Source organism: Terrapene carolina, unplaced genomic scaffold, assembly GCF_002925995.2.
Source record: "Terrapene carolina triunguis isolate 2854851 unplaced genomic scaffold, T_m_triunguis-2.0 Scaffold998, whole genome shotgun sequence".
Taxonomy (NCBI): domain Eukaryota; kingdom Metazoa; phylum Chordata; order Testudines; family Emydidae; genus Terrapene; species Terrapene triunguis.
The window spans coordinates 713,651-727,883 of NW_020665349.1; the positions used below are offsets into that span (position 1 = coordinate 713,651).

Here is a 14,233-nt window from a genome sequence, read left to right on the forward strand (position 1 = left end):
CAGTCCCCTGCCTTCACTAGCAGGACCACGTACTGTCCCTGACAGTTTGTTGTTGTTTTTTTGCCCCCCCATCCCTAAATGGCCCCCTCAAGGATTGAACTCACAAGCCTGAGTTTAGCAGGCCAATGCTCAAACCACTGAGCTATCTTGATGAGGAAATCAGGTAAAATGGTTAATGATGCAGAAAAGGCAGAAGCATTTAATGAATAATTTTATTCTATACTTGGAAAGAAGCTGGATGATGTACTTGTATCATATGAGGTTGATGAAGTATCTTCCAGTCTATTAGTAACTGAGGAGGATGTTAGACAATATCTGCTAGGGATAAACATTTTTAAATTAGCAGGCCCAAAATGTGCACCCAAGAGTCCTAGAAAAGCTGGCTGGAGAAGGTATTTGGCCAGCTGATAATTTGTAATAAACCTTGGAATACAGGGGAAATTCCAGAGGACTGGAAGAGTGCTAATGTCCAATATTCAAAGAACGGCAAGCAAAATAACCTGGGTAATCATAGGCCGTTAGCCTGACATCAATCCCATGCAAAATAATGGAAAGGCAGATGTGGGATTCAATTGATAAAGAATTAAGAGATAGGACTATAATTAATGCTATCAATGTGGTTTTACAGAAAATAGGTCTTGTCAAGCAAACCTGATTTCATTCTTTGATGCAATTCCAAGTTGGGTTGATAAAGATAACTGAGTAGATGAAATATACTTAGACTTTTATAAGGCTTTTGACTTAGTGCCACACGTCATTCTGGAGCATGTTAAATAGATTAAGAACTGGCTAACTGACAGACCTCAAACAGTGGTTGTCAATGAGGAATCATCATCATCAAATGTGAGTGTTTCCAATGAGGTTCCGCAGAGATCATAATTAGGCCTGATGCTATGCAACGTTTTCATCAATGAGCTGAAGTAAATATAATATCACTGCCGATAAAATTTGTGGATGACAGATTGCTAGAAAGCTACATAATGACAATGGGTCTGTCATATAGATCGCTTGGTACGCTGGGCCCATTCAAGCAAAAATGTTTTTTAATACTGAAAAATGAACATTCATACTTCTAGAAACAAGGGAATGGAGGCCATTCCCACAGAAGGGGGGGATTTTACCCAGGAAAGCAGTGACTTGGGAAAGGATCTAGAGGTCATAGAGGACAAGCAATTCAACATAAGCTTCCAGTGCAATGCTGTGGCACAAAGGGATAATGCAAACCTTATATGTATGAACAGGAGTAGGGTGACCAGATGTCCCGATTTTATAGGGACAGTCCCAATATTTGGGGCTTTTTCTTATATAGGCTCCTATTACCCTCCACCCCCTGTCCCGATTTTTCACACTTGCTGTCTGGTCACCCTAAACAAGACAGCAGTAAATAGCAAGGGTTAGGGAGGTGATTTTACCTCTTTATGGTTGGTGAGGCCAATATTGGAATAGTGTCCAGTTCTGGTGTCCACATTTTTAAAAAGATATTAAAAACTGGAGAGGGCACAGAAAAGAAAGATTATTTGAGGGCTAAAAAAATGCCTTACAGTAAGATATTTAAAGAGCTTAATCTATTTATCTTATCAAAAACTCAATTAACAGATGACTTGATTAGTGTATAAGTACGTTCAGGGGAGACTATACCTGAAACAAAAAGGCTCTTTAGTGGAGAAAGCATAAACAAGAACCAAGGGCTGGAAGTTGACACTGAAGCCAGGCATATTCAAATTAGAAATAAGGCATGCATTTGTAACAGTGAGTGTGATCAACCACTGGTACAAACTTCCAGGGGAAGTGGTGGATTCACCATCTCTTAAGGTCTTCAAATCAAGACTGGCTTCCTTTCTGGAAGATATGCTTTAGCCAAACACAAGTGATTGGCTCAATACAAAGGGAACTGGGTGAAATACAGGAAGTCAGAGTACATGAGCTTATGGTCCCTTCTGGCCTTGGAATCTATGAATTCTTAAATGGAGAGAACAGGTTACTCCCTGGGACAGGAGGTCTGAATCCACACCATAACAAAGTGGCAAGTAGCGTAGTAAGGTTCTGGAGTTTGTTTTTTCTCCTTTGTTTCCATTTTCTTCCTTACTTTCCTGTCTAATTCAAGAGAGAGTAGAAAAGCAGGGTATTGGGCTCACACACTCAGTTTTTGCCATTTACTCTATTGGAATGAAGCTTGCCCTGCTTCTGCTTCTCTGCTGTGCTTAACTATAGAAAATCAAAAATAGAGGACAGGACTCCTTGACTGAGCCCATCCAACTGAAGGAGAAGTTTAGTGACGGAGCTAGGACCCCATATACATGGCCTTAGCTCAGATCCGTTCATTCTTGAAGAGGAAAAGCTGAGGAAATCAAGGCAGCTTCAATTTGGATGATTAAAGTAGTTTTCACTCTAGCACATTTGATTTACATCTTTTTCCTAATATCCTGTTACTTTTGTTCATTTGTACTCTATTACAAAAGGATATTAAAGGTCACAAGCAGCATGAAACACACCCCAAAACTATCACCCTCTTCAATGCATTGTAGGTACTAGCATAACATCACCCCGAGGAATGTTCATATACGTAAAAGGATAGCGCTTATTTTGCCTAGATTTCACATGACAAACTTTTATGCCATTTTTTTTAAACCAAATCAGAACAGGGAATTTATAGCTTGCAGAAAAAATCAGATTATAATCCTGAGTTAAACAGAGTGTGTAATATACACAACATGTTTTAATACAAATGGTTTCCGTAAGTCCCAGCTAAGGGCATTTAAACAGGCACCTAGTTATAGCAGCCAGTAACAGGAAGGTACATAGTATTACACTGGTTCAGGGATATAACACTGCAAAATACAGGATTAATGATCTTTTCTCCCTTCATCCTACTAAAAGAAAGTCAAAGTGTCAAAGGATAAAGGACATACTCCGCTATGGAAGAGTTAGGACCATACCCCCAATGTGATGTTATTAGATAACAAAAAGAGTGAAAGTGGCCTGACAGAGATTAGCCATCCTAAAACATGTATAAATATATCATCTTTTTGTACTTCCTGTAGCTAAAGTGTATCAGAAGCCAGATTCAATTTGTAACTGTTAGTACTCTCCTTTTGTTCTGTTAAGGAAAGAAATAAAATAGTTGACACTTTAAAAGTTATTTTCAAAGTCATTCTAGCACCAGAACCCAACTAGCCAAGGTCCAAATATCAGATACATTTGTGTGACAGGAAACTTGAAATAATGTGGGATTTGGTCCTTTATGTAAGGACTTTCTATACCTTAGTTTCATTATTATTTATTTCCTATGTAGATAATTCCCAATAAGAGTAGGAAAATGGGTAATTTTAGGACTAATATGTGACCTCCCTCAAGATGAGAGACATGTAAGAGGGACACTAGCAACTTTGTCAGATGCTATGCTTTCATACACCTATTTGTCTCAATTACATTGTGCTTCTGTCAATGCTTTTAGAGTCCAACTGTTATTTCCTTATGATCAGCACAAGAAAGAAAAATTGCAGTATTTATTCTATGAGTATCTTCAAAATAAAATATCTGTTCAAACAAGCTAGTGCTAAAAGCGTTAATTACAAACATGTTAAGTAGGAGACCCAAATTAGAGACCTTCACTCCCAAGCCAGCAAAAACTGCAAGTGCGGGATTCAGCCCTTGAAATGGAACACAGGTTACTACTGACCTCATTCTGCCTATTTTGAAAAGCTTGCTAATGGGCTATAGAAGCAGCTACGGCCAAGCATCACAATGAAGGATTTTGGTATATGACAGGAGAGAGAAAGAGCATCTAAATTCTACTCTTAACTGAAAGCAAACCCCATATTACTTCAAGAAGGGATTTAACAGAGTGAACGGCCCTGCAAAATTAAAAAGGATCCATTTCCATTTTTTCAATGCTTGCTTCCATCATCAGAATTTTCAAATGGGGTTCTAATAGGTGTACAGACATAAAAGCATTAATGTACTAACTTTTGCTAATATTGTACAGTACAAAAACAAAAATGAGTAAGATACTCCAATACCCCTAGCCAATTTTGATATAAATGGAAATCTCACCAGCTGAGAGACTTTTTAGTCTCTCCCTTCTAAGCAGCAAAATATACATACTTCACAGAACACACACAAACAAGATAAAGTCCCTATCTGAAGATTTTTAATATCATATACAAAGCAACAGTTCTGATGCAGAGCAGTGTAGGAAAGATAGAGGAGAGGAAGTGAGTTTTAAGGAAATATTTGCAAGATATGGGGAGGGAACTGGGTAGACAAGAGATAGAAGGTTAATTCACCCTGGAAGTGGGAGGCAGCACAAACCAGCACAACACATAGGGTAGGAGGATTAGGAAGACTATACAGAGAGAAAACACCCTAATTTAGGTAAGGGGAAATTATGCCACATTTTGAAATGATAGATAGAAGCCAAGATGTGATATAGTGAAAGATAGTAAGTAACTAAAGGGATTTCAAGGGTTGTGTTGGAGGGGATGCAGCTGTAGTCAGAGCACAAGAAGAGGACTTTAAATTACAGTATTGCGGATAGCCAAGATTGGGGATTGAAAGGTCGGAAAAGCAAGATCCAGGGAGGGCAAGGGAGTTTAGTAGAATCAGACAAAAAGTATGACAATTTTTTTTTTTTTTTTTTTACACTAAAAATCCCATCAAGGGTGAATCATCGTTAATTAAAGATTATTTCCAGATACTCTGAAGTTGCCTTGAGGAGGGTTTTTTTGTTTTTTTTTTTTTTTTTTAAACTTAAGGTAATTTTTTTCCACCCTTATTTTTTTTTTTTTTTGTTTTTTTAATATTTTTTCCCCATTTTTTTTTTTTTTTTTTTAAACTACTTGCGTCTGACCTCTCCAACTATTATTTACTAATCCTATTGCTTCCTGCACAAGGTTTGCTCAGACATTTTCCTTTTCACTGAGGTAAACAACAAGCAAAAATAACACTTCAAAATGTCGGCCTTTTTAGACACCTCCCTCACTCACCTCCCATTGCCATTTTATTTCCTCCCTTGGGTTACTGGACCTGGTTTGCTTCCTTTTTCCTTTATCCTACCTATCGTGTGTCTCTCCAGTCTATGTTTGACAGTTAACATTCGTCTGCTCTTGAAATTGCCTCCTTTTTTCAGTTACATGGCTTTTCAAAACATCTTTTTTCAAGTTGCAGTAAAATGGCAGTATTTCGGATTCTAGCATTCAGTTTCCTTCCTGCCTTCTCCTATCCCAATTCCAGCTAATACTTCAAACAATTTTTTCAAATTCTAAATATGATGGAAACCACTTCAACACAGCACCCCTAGTTCCAATACCTATGCAAGAAACTTAGTTTTGAAAGTAATTAAAGCCTCCAATAACTCTGATTTAGTTTTGACATTATTGGTATCTTTCTCCTAAGTATTTGCTGTTCCACTTCTATGGTTAAGTGGTCTAAACACACCCCTTATATAGTTCCTCCCTTAGATTCATAGAAGATTAGGGTTGGAAGAGACCTCAGGAGGTATCTAGTCCAACCCCCTGCTCAAAGCAGGACCAACGCCAACTAAATCATCCCAGCCAGGGCTTTGTCAAGCCAGGCCTTAAAAACCTCCAAGGATGGAGATTCCACCATCTCCCTAGGTAACCCATTCCAGTGCTTCACCACCCTCGTAGTGAAATAGTTTTTCCCAATATCCAGCCTAGACCCCCCACCCCTTGCAACTTGAGACCATTGCTCCTTGTTCTGTCATCTGCCACCACTTTGAACAGCCTAGCTCCATCCTCTTTGGAACCCCCCTTCAGGTAATTGAAGGCGGATATCAAATCCTCCCTCACTCTTCTCTTCTGCAGACTAAACAAGCCCAGTTCCCTCAGCCTCTCCTCATAAGTCATGTACCCCAGCACCCTAATCATTTCCATTGCCCTCCACTGGACTCTCTCCAATTTGTTCACATCCTTTCTGTAGTGGGAGGCCCAAAACTGGACACAATACTCCACATGTGGCCTCACCAGTGCCGAATAGAGGGGAATAATCACGTCCCTCGATCTGCTGGCAATGCTCCTACTAATGCAGCCCAATATGCTGTTAGCCTTCTTGGCAACAAGGGCACACTGCTGACTCCTATCCAGCTTCTCATCCACTGTAATCCCCAAGTCCTTTTCTGCAGAACTGCTGCTTAGCCAGTCGGTCCCCAGCCTGTAGCAGTGCATGGGATTCTTCCATCCTAAGTGCAGGACTCCGCACTTGTCCTTGTTGAACCTCATCAGATTTCTTTTGGCCCAATCCTCCAATTTGTCTAGGTCACTCTGGACCCTATCCCTACCCTCCAGCGTATCTACCTCTCCCTCCAGCTTAGTGTCATCCACAAACTTGCTGAGGGTGCAATCCATCCCATCATCCAAATCATTAATGAAGATGTTGAACAAAACCAGCCCTAGGACCAACCCCTGGGGCACCCCACTTGATACCAGCTGCCAACTAGACATCGAGCCATTGATCACTACCCGTTGAGCCCGACGATCTAGCCAGCTTTCTATCTACCTTATAGTCCACTCATACAATCCATGCTTTTTTAACTTGCTGGCAAGAATACTGTGGGAAATCCATATCAAAAGCTTTGCTAAAGTCAAGGTATATCATATCTTCTGCTTTCCCCGTATCCACAGAGCCAGTTATCTCATTATAGAAGGCAATCAGGTTGGTCAGTCGTGACTTGTCTTTGGTGAATCATGTTGACTGTTCCTGATCACCTTCCTCTCCTCCAAGTGGTTCAAAATGGATTCCTTGAGGACCTAATGCATGACTTTTCCAGGGACTGAGGTAAGGCTGACTGGCCTGTAGTTCCCCGGATTCTCCTTCTTCCCTTTTTTCAAGATGGGCACTATATTTGCCTTTTTCCAATCGTCCGGGACCTCCCCCAATCACCACGAGTTTTCAAAGATAATGGCCAATGGCTCTGCAATCACACCAGCCAACTCCCTCAGCACCCTCTGAGGCATTCAATCCGGCCCCGTGGACTTGTGCACGTCCAGCTTTTCTAAATAGTCCTTGACCTGTTCTTTCACCACTGAGGGCTGCTCACCTCCTCCCCATACTGTGCTGCCCAATGCAGCACTCTAGGAGCTGACCTTGTCTGTGAAGACCAAGGCAAAAAAAGCATTGAGTACTTCAGCTTTTTCCAAATCATCTGTCACTAGATTGCCTCCCCCCATTCAGTAAGGGTCCCACACTTTCCCTGACTTTCTTCTTGTAGAAACCCTTCTTGTTACCCTTCACAGCCCTTGCTAGCTGCAACTCCAATTGTGCTTTGGCACTAGGGAGTGGGAGGGTGCTGGGCAGTTGTGGTGAGGCTGTGGGCAGGGGGGCACTGGGCAGGGGTGGTGTTGTGCCAGGAAGTTGTCCCCAACACTCTCCTTACTTCAATCCATGAATGTTGACTACTTCTGTTTCAACATAATTTGGCAATTTGATATACATCTCCTTTCACCCACCACGCTCATATTGTGGCATGCTAATCATGTCTAATCACAGTGTCTCTAATGCCAACTATCAGTGGTATTTGTGTATCAGGACTTCACCTATCTCCCATGTTTGCTGCTGGTGCTGAACAAGAGTATACTGACGTTTTCTTTGACGTGCCAGCATTCTCAGACATAGTATGTGAAGTCATACTGCACGTTTTGTTTTGTTACATACCTGGGATATGATGCAATTGTCAAGGAATTAAATGAACATATACCAATTTCAGCATTTATTTATTATTCACTTCATGATAGCACCCAAGAAGGATCACAGTACAAACACATTGGAAGATATACTCTCTGCCCCCACCTTATCTTTTACATACAAGAGCAGTTCCACAAAAACTAGAAGTTTTGTTTATAAGTACTGGGACCCTCCAATAAGTGTTAGTGAATGCCAGTATAAAGGAAATCCCTTATCTGCAACAGTTCTTGAAGCTTTCACCTTATCAGATCCCCAGTTTTGGATCTGTCATTCCAGTACAACATAGGCAGAGAGCTCTCTGATATTTTACCCTGTGAGGTACTATAGCAGAGTGCAAACCCCTGTCTGCAATTTCCATTTGCCAGTACCTCAGCTCCTTCTAGAAACTTTTCCTTTAAAGGGATAGAGGGAAAGTAACACCTCTAACACCACCAAATCAAGAAGGCTTTCATTTTTCTCCTGGGAGTGTGCAGGAAGAGGAGGCAATGAATGAACATATCAAGCTACACAGTGATAAGAACAGCATTCCTGAACTTTGAAGTAAAGTTACTAGGAACCCACCAAGGTCAGAGCTTCCACTAATATCTCTTCATCTACTTGGCAAATAGGAAGTTTTCCCTGGTGGCTGTTGAGGCCAATACAATCAATAGCTATTGAATGTAAGCTTTACTTTCCAAAGTAAATTAACTTTCTAACCTCTATGGTTGTGAAGATTAACCTGAATGCCAAGTGAATGTATCTGATGTAGAAGTATCCTCACAAGTCTGCAGAGATCAACTGTGAGGATCTCATTCTTGAAGCTCAAAGGATGTCTGTAGAAATGCAGGCCCACATTACAGTTAAGTGAACTATGGTTTCAAATTGAGTTGGGATATCTGCATGAGCAATAGGCCCAAGCCATGTGACCAAAAAAAGTGAGATCAAAACAAAACAAAAAAGAGTTGTTTTAAACTTCTAGTGATGCTTCAAAATATCAGTGTCCTCTTATTTACGGTTGGGGCTGAAGTAATAGAAATAAAACATGGTTACCACATGCAGTAAATTGGCTACATAAGAAACTGCTTCATTTGGCCTTAGCTGTGGTCTGATAATTGGCAATGATATCACTTGTTTGTTAAAGGGTATAAAAAAGTAAACTTTTAAAGGGTACATTGGTATTAACAGCCTGACCACACTGGAACTGACCAATAGGGATCTAGCCTGTTTGTAAGTATCTTGATCAAATCCTTATAAATGTTTTGTTACTATTTGGATGTAGTAATTTGCTTATTATTTAGGCTTTTTAGGCATGTTTAGCAATTATATAAATACCATCTAGCCTTTGGATTTAAAAGGAATTTATGGTTAAATTGGTAATATCATCCTGGATAAATAATAATTCCAATATCATCCCAATGGGCAGTAGTATAAGGCCAATACCAACAATGAGAAGAGGAAGGGATGTATCATATAGAAATATAATATAATATATGGAGATATACCTATCTCGTAGAACTGGAAGGGACCTTGAAAGGTCATCGAGTCCAGTCCCCTGCAATCACTAGCAGGACCAAGTACTGTCCCTGTTTTGAAGAGCACCCCACCCCACTACTACCAGCCTGACCTCGCACGCACGGTGTGTGCAAGGTCAGGACGGGGGCAGAGCGGCACACTCTTCATTACAATACTTCTCATCCAAGATCATAAAAAATCACGACCAGTTTTGTCTCGGTGCCAGATAGGGACAGACAGGCCACCCAAAAAGAGGACTGTTCCATTTATAACCAGACAAATGGCTTCCCTAACAGGAATCCAGGGTAGCGGGAGGGACTGTGTTCCCCTACAGCCTCACCAGGAAGACCCCAAACACAAGGGGCCAGGAGAACTATTAGCCCTCATCCAGGCCCGTAGACCTAGTCTGAGGTCCTGCATCTACTGGATTACCCAAAAGGGGTTGTGCCCAAAGGTGACCCAACCAGAGGGCTGAGTCACAAAGCAAAAGGGGACCACCAGCAGACCTGATCAGCAGTACTACAGAGAAAAAAAAACCCACAACGCTGCTGGTGAGTCACTTTGCCATACCATGTTGCAGCTGTACCTGGATACAATGGAGTCATCCAAGACAGGCAGAGGTGGCAGCCTTGGCTCGGACCAAATGAGCCTTGACACAGCCTTCTAGTTTCCAGCCAAACAGGCCATAACAATGTAAACGACAACCAGACATCCATTTAGACGTGGTCCTTTTGTTAATAGCATTGCTTAGCAAACTGGAGCCATGGGACAAAAAGTTGGATAGGCCAACCCAGGCTTCCGCTTCAAGGGCTTATCTTTTGATGTTCCCCAGAGCCAGCTTTGCAGGTTCTTTCTTGATGTGCCTCAGGAAGGGCTCCTAGGTGCACCCTATGACTGTAGTACCTGAGGTGACATAGGCAAACGTTTCACACCCTGGCACATCATGGTTGAATTCTAGGTAAGCACCACAAAAGTGACCATTATAGACTTAGTTCTCTTTAGAAGACTTTCCTGCAAAAGAAACCTGAACAAGTTATGCATCAGAGGATCACCACCAATGTGGTGCTTCAAAACACTAACAAAGCTATATTCCAGAGCATGACACCAAGGGCCTCACAATTTAAATGGGCTTCAAAAACGGGATAGAATGGACACACAGAAAGGATATCATCCAACGAACAGTTGGAGTGATAGGAGCACAGCGTAGTGGGAGCTCCTTTGCCAACTATGACGACGGAATTAGCTAGAATTTTTGGATACCAATATTTATAACCTGCAAGGGATGGCCTGCAATGTACAGCAGGCAGCCTGGCTCACATACTGCCTACTATCACTGCCCACCATTCAAAATGCTAAGAGCTGTGACAGTTCCACCAACCTTTTGCTAGGAAGGCAAGACCCAAGAGTGGAAATCCTGGTAGATGGTATCACTAGGGAATTTTTTGTCCCAACAGAAGAAGAAATTAAAAGCCGGACCTGAAAATCTGATAAACTGTGTAATCCACCCTCAGAGTGAAAAATTACAATTTAATATGAGACAACAGCTATGATGTAACATGGTGATGACTAATGGGTGATCTTAGGACCCCATTAATGTGCGAGGTGCTGTACAAAAACAGAACAAAAAGACAGTTGCTGCCATGAAGAGACAACAGATGGAGACAGGCAGACGGGGGAGCACACAGAAACACTGAGACAATACTGGTTATAGGTAGTAGTCACAGCATGCTAGCAGCCTAACAGTTGTCAATTTTTTAATAGGCAATTCGGAAAAAAAAATACTACTCATTCATTACAGCGAACTATGTATGCTGTATTACAGCAGCAGAATTGAAGTTAATGACAGCAACGAGTCCTCAGAATTAATCCTGTTTTTCAATGGTTAATATTAATACTGTTTTAATGTGCACCGAGCTGAAATATAAAAAGCAACTAAAATATTTTTTTCTGCTTCAAGGGTTTGCTCCAATATAGTGAGGGCCGCCCTCTCCCACTCCCATTTCCTATGGCGCATCTCTAATATTTTCATATCCTCAAAGCTTCCATTATCTTTAAATGATCTGGGGTCATGATGGCCTTTGTATTTAGACAGTTTAAGACCTTCACCCTTCAAACATTTAGTTAAGCATGTCCATAAATGTATGGAGGACTGGGGCTTTACTTTCCATGCCACCTCCACCCTTCCTTAAATTACTGGAAAAAGAACAGGAGTACTTGTGGCACCTTAGAGACTAACAAATTTATTAGAGCATAAGGGAACCCTTCAGTTTTAAATACTGCATTAACATTCAGAAAGATTTAAAAAAAAAAAAAAACTGGTTCAGAGATCAAATTTAGAGGTTTGTGTTTTCTGAATATTTTCGTGAGAGACATGTGAAGCCAAATTTAACACCTAATTTTCATATCTAATATTGCCACAATGAAAGATCATAGGAGAGCTATCATGCTCTATTTACATAAGGATCAAACACCCCGTCAATAGTGTCTTGCACAGCATATGAATCAAAGGGTCTGATAAGATTGCACAAAATTGCCACATACAAAATATGAATATTTTGGCACCTCTCTGGGACTCCTTCAGCAAAAAGGTAGTTGATTACATGCATACAGAGTGCTTCTTTCACAAGGCATGAGAACACCACCTTATACTGCTACCAGCTAAGGAAGCAAGCAAGTTATTGAGCTCAGAAACCCAAATTCAGATGAATTTTACATTTAGAATGAATTGTGAGGCCAACCAAGGTTTGTCTTCCTTTAAGCAGAAGTAACAGGGTGCATGGAGATAGGTGTGTCCGAGTTCATTATTGCTGAGCTATTATCACAATGATTATTGCTACTCATATAGATTTTTGTTGTTTATTTTAGTTTTTATTACTCCAATTACTGCCACAAGGAAATTAAATGAAAAAGCTATTTAATAAAATGATGTCAGATGTTGACACAAAGGAACAGCAACAAGGAAATCCAGAGTTAAGAGTGACAATCATCTTTCCCTTATTTCAAGGTTGGTATATTTCCTATCAATTTAGCAGAACTGAGCCATCTGTGCTTCGTTACCTAGGCACAATAAGGTGATTTGTGAGAGCTATTTTCCAATACTTTAAACTAATGACTGGGAATCACGAAGTCCTAAACTCTAATCCCAACATACAGGGGCTCTCTTTGAAGTCTTGACAAGAGAATTTCACCCCTCTGCCTCTGTTTTTCCTTCTATAACATAGGGGGAAATTGTTTGTTTTCTACCTCTTTAACCAATTAATCTTCACAGTAGCTCAATGTTTGTGACATGCTTTGAACTGTGCTTAGATATGACACTGATGTGGCCCTAGAAATACTAAAGATTTCAGGGCAGTGTCAGCATTCACTCTAAATTTCCTTGTTTTAACCAGAGTATATTCAATCCTGTAACATTTTATAGTTTCATCTTATGTTTATTTTAAACACTGTGGAAGTAACATGCTCCTCTCCTGACCAGATGTACCTTCAATCAAAAGTAACACACTGGTGAGCCAAACACTTTTCTGCATTTCTGTTCTGTCCTACGTGGACAGAGTTCGGTACAAGTAGCCAGTGTTTAGAAAGTAATTCAAAAGAGAGGGAGGCATACTGCAAAGTACAACCACAACTAAAAAACAATGGCTCATTATTACCAAGATAGAAAACTGTTCCTATGCAAATAAGAATCACCAAGCACACCATCCCCAAGACTAAGCAGCACCAGCAGAGCAAACTTCACTGTATAAAAACATCACACACCACTCAGTGAAAGAATAGCTACAAAAAAGAATCAATGTGTTACATAATCACTGGAAGTGCCAGTTCAGAGACTGGTTTTAAACTGGAACATTCAGCATATAGATAGAGACCCCTTTGAAACCAGCTGCCAAGGAGAGCTCGCTAATTAATGACTGATTATCTCAATCTGTTATTCATAATAGCTTCCACTACTGTCCAGAACAGTGCTGAGGTGCTGTACAGACAAAAGGAGGCACGATCCCTACACCACAGGCTTGACACACGAGTTTTGTGGTTGTTTTAAGCGTTGGGTATAGTTTGCCCTGGCCGGGTTCAAATGCTTAGTTTTAGTTACACGCACAGCGCCGTGCACGTTAGGGAACCCGTTGAAGTCAGAGGCCCCCCATGAACGTGGGCTCCTAGGACAGCTCTGGGAGCGGAACTGTGCAATGAGAACTTCACCCCCGCACCCCGCGAACTACTCCCCGCTCCGAGGGACGTTCCTGGGCCGCCTGGAGCTGCTCCGAGCAGATCGGAACCCGAGCTCCCCTCCCCGGGCTGCCGGGGCAGGTCGCTGGGGCCGCTCCCGCCGGGCCCAGCCTGGAGCGTGTCCCACCGGCGGAGCGCGCAGGTGAGGCAGCGCCCCGGCCGGAACAGCCCCCCGGAGCGACACGGGACCGGGGGGCTGAGGTGCGCGGGGCGGGGGCTGAGCACTGAGGGGCCCCGAGCGGGGCAGCTCCGCGAGCCGGGACAGAGCGCGGCGGGGGCAGGGGGCGGCGGGGCCGGACTCACCTCGCACGCAGAGCAGGGACATGGCGCGGGCCCCGCGCGGCTCCCCTCAGCCGTGCCCGCCTCAGCTCACCCCCGCGAGGCCGCCCGCTGCCGCCGCTCCCCGCGCTCTCCTCATGCCCCTGCCCGGGCACGGCGGCACCGGACCGTCCGCAGCGCCGCCTCCCCTCCGGCCCGGGCGCGGCGCGGCGAGTCAAGGCGCGGAGCGGGGCCGGGCGGACGGCGGCGCCATGACCCGGGGGAGGGGCCGCCCGGGGCCGCGGGGACAATCGCCGGCTCCACAGGGCAGCGCCGCGGCCAATCCCGGCCCGAGGGGGCGGGGCTGGGACAGGTGAGTCGCCCCCTCCCACCTGGGGCTCGCCCCGCCCCCCGGGCAACGGCCGTATCCCAGCCCCGCCCTGACACCGCCCCAGCCCCGCCCCCCCGAGAACACCCCTAACCCAGCCCCGCCCCCCGGGCAACGGCCGTATCCCTGCCACCCCCCCGAGAACACCCCTAACCCAGCCCCGCCCTCAGC

The 14,233-nt window shown here is 43.2% G+C and overlaps 1 protein-coding gene across 1 annotated transcript in view; it reads right to left on the bottom strand.

Moving 5' to 3' along the window:
- The window catches only part of UNC13B (unc-13 homolog B), a 354,074-nt gene extending 340,161 nt beyond the window's left edge, over positions 1–13,913 (bottom strand). The window contains exon 1 of the mRNA XM_029913862.1: positions 13,720–13,913. Within this exon, the coding sequence (XP_029769722.1) occupies positions 13,720–13,741 (22 nt within the window). The 5' untranslated portion in view covers positions 13,742–13,913. The remainder of the gene's footprint in view (positions 1–13,719) is intronic.
- Positions 13,914–14,233: the final 320 nt, after the last annotated feature.